The 17,124-nt window shown below is 40.2% G+C and overlaps 1 protein-coding gene and 2 long non-coding RNA genes across 5 annotated transcripts in view; 1 reads left to right on the forward strand and 2 right to left on the reverse strand.

Moving 5' to 3' along the window:
• Positions 1-17,124, reverse strand: part of LOC125386272 — a 336,686-nt gene that overhangs the window by 66,678 nt on the left and 252,884 nt on the right. The window lies entirely within an intron of this gene.
• LOC100643095 lies at positions 57-8,971 on the reverse strand. Of its 3 annotated transcripts, none has more exons than XM_012316142.3 (6): positions 6,118-8,971; positions 5,799-5,825; positions 2,588-2,709; positions 2,166-2,405; positions 1,839-2,071; positions 57-1,392 (listed from the first exon to the last, which is right to left on the reverse strand). In XM_012316142.3, exons 1-6 carry the CDS (start codon positions 7,605-7,607, stop codon positions 1,336-1,338), a joined length of 2,169 nt encoding a protein of 722 aa, XP_012171532.2. In that variant the 5' UTR covers positions 7,608-8,971; the 3' UTR covers positions 57-1,335. The 3 variants fall into 3 exon arrangements, with proteins under 3 accessions (XP_012171532.2, XP_003400587.2, XP_003400588.2); XM_003400539.4 differs by having other exon boundaries at positions 1,835-2,071; XM_003400540.4 differs by lacking the exon at positions 5,799-5,825 and having other exon boundaries at positions 1,835-2,071.
• On the forward strand, positions 2,706-6,051 carry LOC125386271. The gene is made up of 2 exons (XR_007226268.1): positions 2,706-4,390; positions 5,215-6,051. It is a non-coding gene; the product is annotated as an uncharacterized LOC125386271 (long non-coding RNA).

The following is a 17,124-nucleotide window of genomic DNA, read 5'->3' on the forward strand; positions in this document are numbered from 1 at the left end:
TCCATCATATAAAAGGTAGGAGTCAAACTTAAAATGCATTCAGTATAAAGGCATTATAAATTTCGACATCAAACCATTTATTTTTGAACAACTAGGTAATTAAATATACATTATGTACAGGAATTATGTAGGATTTGTGAAAACGTGTTGTCTTCTTTGTTAAACAATAACAGCATATAATAATAAGTAACATAATCTTTCAGATGGGCCATTACAACATAGTGAAGTACTTAGTGCTTGTACCAAATTGTAATATTCTATATGGTCCCACCTAAAGTGTAGTAATAGAAATCCAGCACGGATTTGCGCTGCTTAATTAACGTAAAACATAAATATTTATGTCTAAGCTCTTACATTTGGTTGCATCAGTCGTGGGCATGACATGTATATGCGTGTATTACTTTGCACATACATGTGCAACGTGTACATGCATACATGTCAAGAGAATAACTTACTTGATAATCTAACATGATCTAATCTAATTTAATATTAATCAATCTACTGATTCGATTTCACTGGTATGTACATCATTAAATCATACTAAAATTTAACTCTAATATTATTTGCGAAATAACGGGTATTTCGATGTCTTTCCCGTAAAAGCCACGGTCTGTTCGCATATTACAAGAAATGATAAAAAACAATAAAATACAACTTACCACTACTGCACTTAAATAACACGGCATTCCATCTTTAAGTTAACATCTTGTTTAAATTAAAAAGCAGTCTATAAAAAAACTTTTACTGGGATTATACTCACTCTCTCACCAGTTCGCCACTAATGCAATTTTCGCGCATTTTTTACTTCGTTACTGCTACAAAATTAATTACAGTGGTGACGGCACATCTGTCTGCGTTTTGTATTGCGCGCGCTTAGAACAATAAAAAAAAACCCCAGAATGTCGTCAATATGATTCTTGTATAAAAAATATTAAAATTTTTTTGATTACATTACTGAATTTAACGCATTCATTTATGCAAGAATAATTGCATATGCATTGCATAGCAATGGAAAAATTGGTTTTTCCATTTTCTTAACGAATTTATAAAATATGTAGTTACGATCGATAATCGATATAAACACGTCGCGACTTAATGATGACTATTCTTTCTACAAAAGTGTATTTCACACTTATGGTATAAGTGGTATGTGTTGGTATGTGTTTGAATCGAGCAACAGTTCAAGGATTATGTTCTATGGTCTTCGTAAAAATAATCTTTGTTTTTTCCAAGGATAAAGTGCAACGTGAATGATTGTCTATTTTCTCACAGCATGTAAGTGTTTTTCTCTTCCACTCTAATGCCTGCAGTTGACGTACGTCTCCGTTTTTCCATTTACGATGCGAACGTAACGAGTACAGGCTCGTACGAAGAGTGCAGGTACTCGCTGGTCTGTAGAAAAAGAAGACACTGTTGTAAATATGTTTCATAATAGGTAATGTCATTAATTATACTAAGACTAAATCTTTAAAGCTATGTCTCAAAATATTTAAATAACTACTCCAAGTAAATTACGCGTTACAAATATTTTTGCTGCTACATTATGAAAAATGTAGCTATCTATGAAATAAAAATTTAGTCTCAATATGATGGAACTGGCTACGCGCCAGCGTGAAATCACGACAAAAACCACACAGCATCGCCAATACAGCAAAACTCGCAAACTATTAATCGCGATAGTCAACAATCGCGACTGTTTGAATCATTTAACTTATTCAAATGATCTAAGGCATCCAAGTCTGTTATGGCACACGATGTTAAGTGTCACGCAGGTATGCAAGCAGGCAATCGAAATTGTCACATCGGAGTTAGTATTGTTAGAGCACACACTCACATGCCTTCTGATCTGAATCCTGATCCGCGCAAGACGGTTGTTGAATATATAGAGCCGGTTTCAGCGGCCTGCCATCTTGATCTTCAACTTGTATTACCAGCCCATGGTTACTTCCGTTTCCATGAGAATTCCGTTGGTTCAGTCTCCAGAATCGAAGGCTTTGTCTCACATCCAACGCCAAATGGGTACCTCTAGATGTGAGAGGAGTCACTACCGAATCCATCAGGCGTTTCTTCGCTGTTAATACAAATTTTTATTCAATTAATATTATTATTCGCTGTTAATAATACAGTTTTATTCAATTAATGTTATAGATCAATCCACAACTTACATCGATGCCTCTTCAAAGTTTTCGTGTAATAGTAGACCGATATCCTGATCTTCTTCTCGTCTTCCTCTTCTTCGTCAAATGTGCTTTCTGAGGAAGATGTCGTGTTTTCTTGTGGTAATTTGAATATTCTTAATTTAGCGGCGACCACGTGATCGCTGGAAGACAAATTCAATTGAAAGTGCATATTCATAGAGAATGAGTCCGTCCAGGCATCCTGATCCGTGTTCCGTGGAATTTGACCTGATGGAAGAGACCGATACATATTTTATACCAGAAAAATATTTAGAGTATTAACGAGGGTTGTATCGCATTTATATTTTCGAACCCTGAAAACTTAACTGAAATTGCTTTATCTATATTAAATTTTTAATCCGCGATTACATAGTTAAGGAATATTCCCGTTAACAAGTTAAGTAACTTACAAGTCGGTGAAAACATGGTGAGTCGTTCGCGTTGAACTTGGTTGGCGTCGGTGCTGAGGTTGAATCTTCCGGTGAGAGCCAGAACCCGCGTCTTGATGTCCTCGATGGCCTTTTCACCCTGGCTGCACACAGAAACAAAGGTTTATAAACCGATATAAACTAGCAATAAAAAGTAAACTGGAAAATAAAAAATCACAGCAGTCGACAAATTCTCAATGTAAATACTCGAATAAAACAGTAAAAAAGGAGAGTTTGCAATTTAAATCTATTAGTAGATAGAAACTGAAGTTTTAGATTGAATCGAGGGTAGAAATTGAGAGTTAGAGAGTAAAGTGAAATAAAAGAATCAGAAATATTCGAAGAATTCCGCGCCTGATGATGACGACGTAAAAATTTTCACTTGGAGATACGTGTAAGCTTTCCGGGCAGCAAGGCAGACTAATGGATGGTGGTCAGTGACCTATAGGGCCCATAGTGTGGGTCACAGATATTTATTATACGTTCTAGACATTGACTAGACAGCCGACACGAGCACTAGTATATACCTCATTCGTCTCGTCTAGCAGGGAAGTGTTAATGCATTTGTGTTATATGTCGAATTTTAATATCTCCTATTAAATGAATTTTTACTTTCGATGTTTCATCGAACAGAGAACAATCTCATAATCTGAGATTACGATAACGATAAGTGCTAATTAACTACTAATTAAACTTACAGAAGAGAAGACTTTCGAGTCTATCTATGTAGAACTTGCATCGACGATCAGGTGAGATTACGGGATTGCATAATGGAAGCTCTAAGTCATTAAACCCGGCAGGAAAAAAAGGAGGAGCGTCTTTTATCTACGTCACTGGCAAGGATTGCTTCACTGGACGCCCACTTGGACCTTTAAGCGCAGCCAATCGCGCGTCAACGACCTCGTTGTTGCTCGACAAACAACCAGAAGTGGTTTTCCTAAACAATCGACTGGTCAGGTTACGGGAATGGTGACCACGTGCGGTTAGACGTTCACGAGAAAACGTGAAAAAAATAGATTTCTTTTTTACGAGTTTCAACTTGTCCCACTTTTTTTGTACAGGAACTCCTTTAGGGAAGCGGAGAGCTAGAAGGATGAGAGTATTCGGACGAAATCTCGCCACGAAATCTTGACGGGTTGTATTCCATTCTAGACATGCTCCTTAATCTAGCCACGTCCAAGTCACGCATTCTACAGCGTCTCGTTGCGTACGTGTCACGTCTGTCTGCCGTCTGGGAAAGGGAAGGACTCGGGTGTCTGGAGGCCGTTGCATCATGAGAATGAATCCAGTGATCCTTCCCGAGTACCGTATTAAGAAAATTGGCTACGTTACGCCGGTTTTGTAACAGCCTTCGGACGAACACGAAGTAGCGTCGGCACGTGGAAATCTAAACAAGAAGATTTCTTCAAGGATCTTTCATTTTTATCATTATGAAGAATTTATTGTATAGCTGGACAGGTCTTCGATCAACGAGGCGAATATTGTATTACAGAATAATCTTTAAAATATTATAAAAAGTTTCATAACTTTTAGGAGAAAAAACTTGGAAGCTGTTGTGGGGAAAAAAATCAACGCGAGAAGATTGATAGGTGGCGGAGGTCAGAAGGCTGAAGAAAATGTTAGATCCCGAAACGGTGAACGACGACCTGATTAACGACGTCAAAAAATGCACGTTGCATCGTCTGGCGGTGAGGTGGGGAGTCACTGACGAAAACTTCCTCCTCGCTCTCCGTTGCGCATCTCGCATCATCTTTGTCGGCATAGGAAGAGAGACGCATAGACAAGGTCAGCGCATTAAATTAAAATGTATTACATAACCTCATAAGAGAGCAGTCCTAACTGCAGTCTGACTAGACACCCGGTGATTATGAGGGTGCTCAACTTAAGGCTGCTGTGTCGTTGCGATCTAACCCACGTCCGCTTTACTATAGACGTTGTAAGAAATAAATTAATCCGTCTGATACTATAGAACCACTTTACATCAGCCTCTCCCCTTGATCTGCGTCCCTAATCCACATTGTTATCGTTGAGTAACACGTATAATTCTTTAGATGAAGTAACTGCGATTACTCTGTTCCTTTTCCTTCGACTGAAACCAGACTAACTTTTGAAATCGAGCAAGAGGATTCTAGTATCGGTGGATTGTCCAGATCACCCTGTAGAGTCCCGAGGAAGAAGCGGAACGACGGGTACACCGGAGGACTCTCAGCAGGCTACGCCAGTGCCGACACGAATGCATTTACGCGTCTAGACTTAATAAAATAAAAGAAACGCCTTCGCACCAGAGGCCAAGGTGGTGGAGGAGAAGGAGGGCGATTTAAAAACATAGCTAGGGACCACGGCGGAATTTCCACAGCGCGTCCTTCCTGGCTTGCTTTTCGTTCCCGCGTCTGTCTTTCTCGACCACTCTGGTCGATAAATCATTTTTCGCTGGCACCAGAAATCTCTAAACGATATTATGAATCACTAATTTTATCACGAAATCTTGACATAACCATTTTAAAATAGATTACGTTCGTAACTGGATTTGTTTCGGTGTAAAATTTTGTCAATACTCTTCTTAAAAATTTGAACGATCTCTAATTAATTTTGGAATTTTTTTTGTTTAGAAAAATATCAGTGAGGAAAAGGGAGGCGAAGCGGTTGAAGAAGCGGACGCTGGTCAGCCCGAGGCGTAGAAATTCAGTGGCGCTTCGTGGTTCTTCGTTTCATCACGGTATTTTTACGGGCCATCGAGATATTTTTACGTGGCGGGGGCAATGATTCGTCGAGAACGCCTTTGTCGTCAAGTATTCGCGAGCACAGGTCTGGGTTACGTCGTTGGAAAACCGTTTGCCTTTTTCTTTCATTACGATAATTAAAAAGAAGATTGCCGATTTGGTTTCAAGGGAAAGAGTAAGAAGGGAAGAATGCGTGTTACCTTTTCATGCAGACACAACATACCTCTGTGGAGAATAGATCTCCTGTTGTTATCGCAATAAATCGTATCTCATGCAATACGAGCAATGAGATAATCGTGATGAGAGAGAATGTATTTTTAGATTATGCAAGCCAAGCCAGAAGGAAGGCAGCCGGTCGGCCGGGGGAGCAAAACAAAAAGAGTTCGACAGAATTTATCTGTCCATCTTGCTCGGTAAACCGAGTCCCTTACCCAAAAAGCATCAGATCATAGTGCCATCAGGGTGAAGCTTACCTGTCGAAGCTTGAGGTTAGGTTTCCTCTAAAAGACACAAAAAGCACATTGTATAGATTTTTTTATTAGATATTTTTGCAAAGCGAGACACACGATAAACAACATTTAATGTGAAAAATGAATGAGACAAAAAGGAACATAATGAATGAAAAAAATATCGAGTCATCTACGATTATTGAAATTTATAATCTTCTCCCATGAATCGAATCTGTATTGAATTAATTAAATAGAAATAAATCTTAATTATCAAGAGCATAGTGAACTGAAGCATAGATTAGGAAAACGTCGAATCATAAAACACATTGGTTAGTTCACTTACCCTCGTCGATGAGCAATGGCTAGTTGCAGGTAGGACGACAGATTGGCTAAGGGAAGGCTGCCGGCGGATACGTTATTGTTGGCCATGAAGAGCTTGACAGAATCAGGAGTGTCGTTTAGATACCCCAACGTATCGGTTTCGTTATCCTCCGGATTCCAATTTAGTCGGGAATCGTGAGCAGAGTCTTCATAGTCAGATGTCTCATTATCCTCGGTATTCTCGAAACCAAGGGAATCCACGAATTCAGGGATAACTCTGTAAACGTCATCCTCGACCCATTCGAGTCCTTCGTATTCACTGATCCTTTTATTCTCACTAAGTTTCTCTACACTTTTTGAAACTTCTATTTTATTAGTAGAATTGGTAACATGAACGATGATATCTGTACCATTTTTGTCCTCCGAAATTTTATCTGAAATGGTACTATTGGTGGTACTGACACCACTCGATGTTGAAAGTGTGGTTGCTATAGGATCATTGTTTAGATAGTTACCCTTTATGTTGGTGCTGCTCAATTGATAAACCAAAGGCACAGTAGTAGCAGTAGCTGAAGAGAGCGGTGACGATGTGGACGCATGAAAGGAATTGCCAGTATTCTTTGAAGTTGTATGTCTCATCATCGAAACGTGATGTTTAGGCATTCTAAGATGATTTTTGTTATTTTCGTCGGAACCTGAGCTGGAATCGAACTCAGAGTCATCGTATCGGATCTTAAAGACCACGTGAGGCTCCATAGCTCTGTCAAAGTCACGATGAAGATTATTTGCGACGTCCTGCTCCTTGGAAGCTTTGGTAGCTTCTTCGTAGTCGACAACCGTGGGTTCTGACCAGGATTGCTGAAATTCTAAGTTGGAGGGTAAGTTCTCGTAATCGAGGATCGCCTGTCGATTATACGCCTCAAAGTCGAAATCTTTGTAAGAAGGTGACCTATCCACGTGACGATTCTTTTTACCTTCTCGTTTAACGTTTTCAAAATCGGGTTTCTTCGAAGACGAACGGCCCATGGAATTTTTATTCCAATTTCTACTTTTCTTTTCTCCATCTCCGTACAACACCTTCGACCAAGATTTCATATTTTCCTTTTTCCTCAGTTCTTCGTCTTTCTTCTTGTTCAGCTCCCTCTCGCGAATCGCCAGAACTTCCTCTAGACTGTAATTTAGGCTTTTTAATAGCAACATGTCACCCGTGCTGAGATCGCCAGTGATTATTTTTAGGATAGCTTTCTCCAGCATCTTCTCCAGCCTCCTCTCGCTGAAGGGAACGGTGCCTTTAGCTTCTTCGCCCCTCAGACTCCTGCTCTTGTCGCCCTCGGAGAGCACCACGTTCTCGTTGTCACTGGCCGCGTACCTTTTCACGTGGTCCATCAGATCTCCCTTCTTCTTGTCGTCCGCGTGCACACTGTGGTGATGATGGTGGCCCGAGACACTGTTTGCAATCGAGACGACCAACAACAATACGAAGAACCCAGAGAATTCCATGACGACCACCATCAAACTCTTCTTCTCAGACTGAGAAATTCTCACTCGTTTTGTCCCTTTCTCTCTGTCAGGATCGTACGAAGGCAGAAAATGGCACCACTTCGTTCATTGATACGATAATGTAGCCACTGTTATCGTTGAATCAAGTCTTTCATTTTTATCGCGTGAGGGAATTCACAACCCCCGAAAGGTGAGCAATCGTCGTGACGAGGTAGGTTTGCTGAAAACCGCGTGGCTCTTCTCGTCGTAGCGAGTGACCCAGAGAACGGATCGACAAACGTTGACGGAAGACGCTGGCAGTGTATCCGCGTTACGAAGAAGTGTTAAATAAACTGGTCCGTGATACTCTGTGGCGGGTGATCGCGGACTAGTCTAATCGCATCAGGAAGCCGCGGTATATATGTAAGTAGGAAAGATTCGTAGCATACGTGTGCACGGGCTGAGCAGTAAGTCTCAACTGAGCCGAGCTGGTCTGCTCACGGACATAATTCTGTCTACTCACTAATTCCGAGACAAGCACGAAGCCGCGAGAGGAGACGCGCCGGTGTTACTACGATCACTCGCTTTTTTCTTCTTCTCCTTCGTCTCCTTTCTCTTTCTCTCCGTGCGTCTGTTCCTCTCGCTCCACCCGCCGCGCGCGTGTGGTAATCCCTTTCCCTCGCTCGCCCAAATCCCGCGGTCGACTGCCTTTTCTCGATCTCCGTGACGCTTTATCGCGCTCACATTTTCTTCTTCTTCTTCGTCTGCTCGATTTTTCCCTTTTTCCAACGATTCTTCTTTCTGCTGTCCGCCCCTTTCTCTTTTCGAATTATCAAGATAGGTATCTCACAGGCCCACTTTTTGGCAATGGCAATGTTCTATTCGATAAGACCGATACTACTGGGAATAATTCTTCGCCAGATGCAGACGAGGATTCAGGATCAGTATATCATGGCAGATCTAGGAACGTGAATTCGCCCCATGTGACATTTTCAGAAGAATTTTCGTCCGATGAAACGATTTGTTCGTGGTCTGGGAAGAGAAGGGAGACGTTTTCACGTGTTCGAGAGGAACGCGGACTGGCGTGACGAAGGGGCTCGCGAGAGAAAAGAAGGAAACGAAAAACGGTGGCTCGGAGGCGAGAAGAAATGAACGAGAAGGCACCTTGTATTCGGTTGCTTGTTTCAGGGGCAGCCACGTACGACTTTATAGGGTGTCTCCCTCTCCACCGTCTAGACGAATCCCAAGATATGATCTTTGAATCATAATGTATCGCTTTTAATAAATGCAGCCTCCGCGTGCGTGCGTGAAAATACGTGGCAAAGCACGTCGACGACGGGGCCCAAAAAGAAGAACGGGAACGAGGAAAGGGGGAAAAAACAAGCGCAGACTGAGAGAGACCGGGAGAGACAGAGCGGGACGAAAAATAAACCCGTGCTCGTGATCGAATCGGTCGCCGGGATCCGTGTGAAAATCCATAAATTTGGCTGCAAACGAGAAAGATTAGAAAGGTCGTGAATCTTTTGTTTTTTCGTCGGACGACGTAAATTGTGGTGACGCGACCGAATCTGAAAATTAGGTTAAAGGATTCGGTTCTTTGAACCTGTCTGCTGTGACTGTCTCTCTGCTGGACAGACATCGGCCAGGCGACCGTCTGCTTTCTGAAATAAATCATTTCTGATATGTTATAGTACGCCAGGGCGAGATTTATCGGAAATGGTTCGCGTCTAAAATTCCTCATAACAGTCGTTCATATCTATTCTCAGACTAGGCAGGGTTAACTAACAATATATTCCCGAATAAGAATGATAGAACGACAAAGAAGTTGCTAAAAGTTAAGATTTTACATTCTATTTTGTATCTTAGATTATCCTCGGTTATCCCTGTAACAAGTTGAAGGTATGTTGCAACGGAAGAAATGTATCTTTTAACAAGAATGCTAGAATAATATAGAATAAATTTTCATGCTAAATCTTTCTCAGAATTAAGATAAATTTAGATTCTATTCTGTATCTTAGGTTATCCTCGGTTATCCCTCGGTTTGTCTAAAGCGAGTTGAAGATGTGTTGCAACAAGAAAGCCTCTTTATTAATGATTGATTTCTCTTGGCAGGTAGCCATCGTCCAGGATAAACTTTGCTAGACTACACCACCTCCTCCTCCTTCTCCTCCCACACACCTTCACATCAGAAGATGCCTGGAAAATTCTGAATCAAATTTCCGTTGAACCCATCGTGCGTTCGCACCAGTCTACCAAAAGGGTAAATTTAGCCGGGTGTACGCGATCTTTCTGGAATCGAATCGATATGTAGCAGCGGCAGGATCACCTCGATCGTAAACAAATGGACGGGGTCACGAAAAGAGAAAGAAAATGCGAGGGATACTTTATTCACCCCCTGAGCTACAGCGAGCGACTACAGCCGTTGTGTTGACCGATGCGTTTGGATCACGGGTGCATATAATCGCAGGTCGCTGCGCACACGCAGACACGTGCACGCATTTAAATGTACAAAAAGAGGGAGGCCACATGATACTGGCGGACAACAGAGAAGTTAGATGGCAGACGTCGGCTGAAAGAGAGAGAGAATGCAATTTGATCCGGCGAAGAGAGACAAGCCGAATCGTCGAATCTCTCCGACGCGACGATGCAATACAGTCACGTCTGACGTCACCTCCGAATCCTCCGTCGCGATTCGGACGTACGGACAGACAATCTGGCGTCTAGACGTACCAAAATAAATAACGCGGGGCCTTGCCTCGCCATCAAACTGTTGTTTGCAATCGTAACACTTATCTGTCGGCCTTGTCAGGCCCCTCGCGTCGCGGATAGGGATGAGGAATAGAGCGGAACCCTTTCGGAACTGGCCCGTGGACACCCCGTGTCGTATTAATGTGGATCGTTCGAATAACATCCTAGGAAACATCCATTCGTGACTGGGTGCTTTCTGAAGTCAGTAGAAATTTCAGTTCAGCGAGTTTGTAAAAGAGTGGTGGATTTGGGGTAGCTTAAGTTCTTAGGAAAGTTTACTATTCAGGTAGCATCAAATGTAATTAAACTTGCTGCATCCTTTTAATCATTTTAGACCCAATCGTGTTTTCTTATTTTTAACAAATTTATTAACCATTTTAATCTAAATGCGTATGAGTTTTAGTCATTTGTTTTAGCCTAGTTCCAAACTTACTCTATAATAAATATGTATATACTTGATGAAAGATATATATATTATATTCTCAACTTCATTTTCATATTTTTGTTATAAGAGAATTTAATCATCTTCGCTTAATTGATAGGAAGTTTGTAGATTAGAAGGTTACACTTCAGGAAATTATGGAAAAGTACGAACTATCTCTTAGATATCTTCTTGTTTGATAGAACAAAAGTAAGGTCCAGATATAAAAATACAATTCACAGTACAATTATCAGAATCTATTTCTGCGCAATTCCCGTAATCCTTGTAACTTATATGTCCTAACGCCAGTTCGGCGGAATCATCGACTGTTCGATCAATGCAGAAAAACGTTGATAATAGTAGCCGGGCTGTGCGCTAAACAGAATGCGATGTAGGTTCGATGACTTTCTCCACGAGTCCAAACTCTGTTAAGGTTTCGACCAGTTGCCAGATTTTCTTGATACGTTGGCGTCAAACGACTGGCCAGATTTCCTTGATATCCTGATGCCAAACGACTGGTCGCAATTCGGGGAAAAACTATGGACGTGCTTGCGTCGCCCACGTTTGTCGAATTATTTCTCCGATTGGAATTGAAACGTGCGAAAATAACAGAGAGAGAAATGTTAAGAGTGATACAGCTCGGTCAAGGGTGAGAAGGCAGCGCGAGAACACGTAGACAAGAAGGAAAAAATGGAAATGGTGCAATTTACATGACTCGGATACATCTCTCTTCCTCTGCCACCTTCACGAAGGCAGACAACTATCGAGATAAGGAATATACCTGGAATCCGGTAAGAGAGGGAGATTTGGTCTCGCCTGCTCGATCCTCGGGCTTCGTGGAAGCGAAATTTGAATTTCGAATTGTATTGCGCAATCACACCCACGCATAGGTGCACTCGTTCCACCGCCTCGCCATCGCACGTGGAATCTTATGAAATCGGAAACATCGGTGTCCCGTCCACCCTTTTCTTAATATTCCAGTATTTTTATTGGTCGAAAGTAAAATATTCAACTTGAACGATCACGCTCCTAGACGATTCTCGATCGCAGATTTCACAGGTACCGTTACGTCATGCATAATTACTGACTGTGACTGACGAAAGTATTGGGACACTTAACATAGAAAATTTTGACGAATGTATTACGCGCGTTAGATGAATGTTTTTGGAGTTTCATTAACATCCTAATCAGAGTCGACTGTCGCGATTATATTGGCACAGTTTGAATGCAATTTGAAAATGCATATAAAAGTTGCCACGGTTTATTCGTTGTATTTGAGAACAGTCAATTATTTCCTGCTAATCGTTGATCATTGAATATATGGTATTATATTCGTTAAATCGAAACTTCGAATAAATGACATTTCATTTTTACCAACCAAATGATTAACAGTTGACTGTTCAAACGCTTTGATAATATCTTGCAAAGCACGTGTTTGTAATAAATATATTGTAACTCGTACATTTTTTTTCAGAGCGATTTCAAATTTTACCCAATATAATAATGCGTCTGATTGCAATGCTAATGAAACTTCAAAATGTTTTATATAAAACGCGTAATAAATTAGTCATGTATTATCGAGCAGTAGTAGACCTTTTTGACTTTCGCATTTTTCATACGTTTCCCCTTTTTTTAAAGGAAATATTATTTATTATTGCCGTCCGTCATTATCGATCTTCTTGTCCCGATCGATAAATTTAATATAAAAAGCAGCATTTCGTATTAGATGGTAATTTATAGGATGCAGGCTGGTTAGTCGGAGATCAGAGATAAAATAAATTCGCTGTCAGAGCACAAATTGTTCCTACCCGTCGATTCAACGCGTGTCCAGCGCGGAGATTAATTTCCAGCGGCTACCAAGCTTTCGGAAGATGATCGCCAGTCCAGATAACAGAACATAGGAACTGACGCAGAGATGATAAAGGGCGGAATCCGACTCTTCCCGCCTCGGGAGGAAAGTCGCGTGCTGCGACGAAAGACGACGCATCGGATTCGTCGCATTCCGACGAGACGTGCCCGAGACCACGAAGAGAGGAACATGAGTATTCCAATTTTAATGCGTACTTGTATTTCCCTTCTCTCTTCCCGTATCAAATGTTATCGATACTTTTTAATAATGCAGGAATAATTCAAGAATCGAATTAAAAATGCATTGCGAGTGTCGAGAAGGGATTTAAATCGATGCAATTCCTGACGAGTATCGAGGAATATCAATGAGGCCAATCATTCACGACTAATTTGAAGTCACAAGACACGAATATTCCAATTAAAAATGCATTACAATCGCCACACGGCGTTATTTAAATCGGAGTCGTCGATGATAAATCGCTCAGGATTTCGTCGAAACGATCGTCGCGACGAAACTTGTTCCTGGCTCTGTCGTTGGCATTTCGGGGATTCTTCTTTTTTAAATGTTCCAGCAGAATCGCGCGAAATAAGAGGAACAGGAAGATGTCTCGGAAGAATCTTCAATTTTCTTCGGTTCTCATCTTCTAGGACTGACTGACTGGCCATCTGGTTTACTGTTTCCATCGTGGCCAGCAACTACGCATTTCCGCGCGTTAAATTCCTCTGTGGGAATCACACTGTTCACTTGGATCAGATACGATACGTTCGGCTGAACCAGATCCATGTACCAGAATCCGGCGAGTCTCCGATCGTAGTGCAGTCAACGTTGTTTTTTATCTTCCGGCATCGCATTCCCAGACTCTCTGTATCTTTTCAATTTGTTACGTTCAGCGACTTTCGAATCTTTAATTAAGGTTGTGTTTTCATAAATCGTTTTCTACAAACGCAAAAAAAAAAAAGAAGGACGACAAAGATAAATACGATATTATTATGGATTTAATACGAGTGAATAAGCGGACCTAATTTTGGGCTGGCCAATATTAAATGAAATTATTCCAATACTTTCGCGAACCACGGTATGATCTCCAACTGGAATCGTTAATGCGTTATTTTAATTTTTTACGAACCTTACGAGAATTGTATCAATTGGTCGTCGATACACTGCTTTATCCTCGTACTTATCTCTTTCATAAATTTTGGTGAATTACCATGAACGAAAATAATTTAGAAAATGAGAGAACATTGAAAACATTCTCGTACGGTCGCTTTTCAGAAATTATAATTATTATACACCGTTATCCTCATAATGCATTGTTTAAAAATGTAATATGGTTCATCGATGACAACTGTAAATCCACGAAATTTTTGTTTAACCTACTAAGGAATAAGCTAACGACAGGATAGTTAGAGGACAAGATCGACGAATTCTCGCACTGGAGGTTCCTTAGAGACGATTTTTCGATCCGGGAGGCAACGTGATGCCGCGACGTGCTGCACCACGCTGATGTTGAGAAGCATGTGTAACGCCGATGTTTATCCACAAGTTATGCTCTTCGGATTTCGCTATTCTCAACGGGCTTGGCCCCGTGCCAGGGACCTAAAACTGGCTTGCTTAACTTCTACTACGTAGAGCAGGAAAATAGAGGAGGTGTGTAGAATTATCAAGGCCGTAGACAGTTCGGCGAAGCGGATAGCTCCGAAAAATGCAAATTGCGCCTGAGTGGCGGGAACGTACGTCAATCGTTCGTTTGACGCACCCATCTATCTTGAAATAATTTCAGTCTACTCGTTTTCTCTATTCTTAGAAAGAACATTCTCGGGCATTTGTCGAACGATTAAGGAAAAACTGATGGTCGGGGGAAATTCATAGATCATCCAGTATCCGATCTCTATTCTTACTTTAAACAGTAACTTAATTATGTCTGTAGTAACTCGCACCTCCTTTCTCTAAAATACCCATAAACTGATTTCTTTTCCTTAACTGAAATTTAGCATATTCTCATTTCTCGAGATATGTTGAAATATTTCAAGCTCCCTGCGTTCTGCACCTTTAAGGAACGTCAGAAGGTATACAGGTTCAATATTTTTAATCGAACGAAGAAAAACAAAGATGGTATAAAACTTTCGTTTTCTTCAATTTCGATATGATAGATGGGACATTTTAGTTAAGAAGGGCAACGATCTTTTGCTCAACAAGGGGTCGCAAACCTTACAAAAATCCTATCAATTTGTCATTGATGATTCGCTTCATCCCTCACGTTTCTTGAATTTTTACTTTCTTTTAAAATTTCTTTTTTCCGAGTAGATTATCAAAGGCGTGCATTGAACATCATAAAATTATATTCAAATAAAAATATCTAGTTTCGAATGGAGTACGTCCTTCAAAAAATAAATGGCTTAAAAGTGATTCGGATACTAGGAGAATGACCTAATGGAATGGACGTTTGTTGTTTGTTTGATCGATGAAACGATCGATCAAGAAGGAACTCTTCTTGTAGACGTTGATCAAGGACTGTTTGTCTGTTTTTTAACTTCCACTTCTTACGACGCATCGCAGTCGCTGTATAAGCACTGTCTACCTAGACCTAGACTGTCTAGGAAATCAAATTCTCCGCAGTTAGGGTGTCAGATAGCGCATGAAAAACATGCGGGCCTGGTTTCCTACAAAAATTTGTACGTGACTCGTGTTCCTGTCTCGTCTCCCGTCGCGTCTCGGATAGATAAGAGGCGACTCATCTTCCTGATCCACATCGTTTTAACCTTATACTCCGCCGAATTAATTTGTTAATCACTTCCTATAATAGCGAAATCAAAAATTCACGAAAACAAATCAGTTTCAAGTTGTTTGATTTTAATTCTTCCAAAGTATGTTAATACGATATATATATAATTTAATTATTCATAAGCATGATACAATTTATTTTATATAAAGATGAAACAACGTGCACCCTTTTGCACGATTAGACTAATTAAACTAGAACTACTAATCTTTACCATGCATCCAAAGTCTGTTAAACATAGTTAATTAGAACTAAATAAATAAGTACATATATGTAATCATGCTCCTGCTTCGATGAAAGTAAAAATTAAAATTACAATAATTTTCAATAATTACAAAAAAAAAGTTTGATACCAATGATCTTAATTGGTATTTCTAGTGTTAACAAATAGCCGTGATTAACAGATCACCTAGATCCTGAGTAATTGGATTTTTTTGCCAACAAAGGGCCTTCTTTAGCACATTCCTGTTTTCTTGCGAATCGATCTGAAATCGCATCTGAAATCAATTCTGAAGGTTTTCGAAGTTATATTATTCGTGAACCGATCTTTTTTTTTTCTGGAAAGACCTTCGATCGGTCCACGTGCGCTTAAGAAATCCGCCTCTCCCATTATTCGGGTACGCGGACAAATAAGCCTCGTTATATAATTTGATCGAAATCTCAGGCAAAGAAAAAAGGGAGGATTGAAATCGATGGCATTCCGACTCACGCTCCAGGCGACACATTCATCGTAACCTTTCCCTAAATAAATGGGTGAAAGCTTCAGCGTGCAGGAGTAACTAATTATCTAGTGGCAACATACTCGCAATCTTCTCGGAGGTCAGCGATAAAGCGTTTGTTTGCGTGAGTGAATATTTAACGCGCTGAAGTTCCGTAATACCTGTGTTTTCAAAATTTTACATAGATTAGTGAGCAATTAAAGGAATAATGTTATTCTTAAAAGGTATTTGCAAAGTACTTTTGTAATTTTCCACAATTACATAATAGTTTAACTTTAATATTTGAAGTTATGTAAAAAATATATGAAGATTACAGGAGAAAATATAATAGGATATTTCTTGTTGAATTTCTAATTCTAATGTCGCCTTCTGGTTTAATGGAAAAATTTTAATACGACATAATTGAAAACCGATAGAAACTGTTACGTGTAAGGATTTAAGTCTTTTCAAAATAATTGATAATTATAATAAATATCGTTATTAACACAAACGATATTTCAATATTACGGAGAGCAATATTTTAAAGCGATATTTTTAAAGGTAGAAAATCATTCAAATTACGAAAAATGCATCATTCTAAATCTGTAAAATTTCTATAAAAAATTACGGACTGGTAACTTTACCAACTCTGATAATTCTAAAGTTAATATAGGATTTTAAGATGTTTCTCAGAAATTCGCTATTGTCCAACGATCTCATTACCTTATACCATCAAAGAACGGAAAACCTCAAGAACGATTCTTGAAATCGACGTAACTCGCTGTGAATTCCCCTAATTCCTCCGCAATTATTCACGCGTCCGTCATTAGGTGATTACGACGAAGGTGATATCTTTTTCAAGGTATACGCCGTACGATTAACGCAATACTTCTCGCGCACGATAATTATTTTTATCGTCCAGGAAGAGCGTCTTGCAATTTCCCCCCGGTCAGTCATTACACGGAATATCGTAGAATCGTGAGGATCCTCGTGATTCTCGGCTGAAATCTGAATTGCGAGCAGATATCGTCGATTACGAGCACGGTTTTCCGGTT

The sequence above is a fragment of the Bombus terrestris genome, chromosome 14 (assembly GCF_910591885.1).
Source record: "Bombus terrestris chromosome 14, iyBomTerr1.2, whole genome shotgun sequence".
In the NCBI taxonomy this organism is placed as follows: Eukaryota; Metazoa; Arthropoda; class Insecta; order Hymenoptera; family Apidae; genus Bombus; species Bombus terrestris.

What these genes read in the sequence shown, in the direction of transcription:
- LOC100643095 (XM_003400539.4), bottom strand. Translation starts at nt 7,607, where the DNA reads ATGGTGGTCGTCATGGAATTCTCTGGGTTCTTCGTATTGTTGTTGGTC. An exon ending in CTAACCTCAAGCTTCGACAG is followed by an intron (nt 2,710 to 5,798) that starts GTAAGCTTCACC and finishes TTCTGTGTGCAG; the next exon opens with CCAGGGTGAAAAGGCCATCG. An exon ending in GGATTCAGATCAGAAGGCAT is followed by an intron (nt 1,393 to 1,834) that starts GTGAGTGTGTGC and finishes CTTTTTCTACAG; the next exon opens with ACCAGCGAGTACCTGCACTC.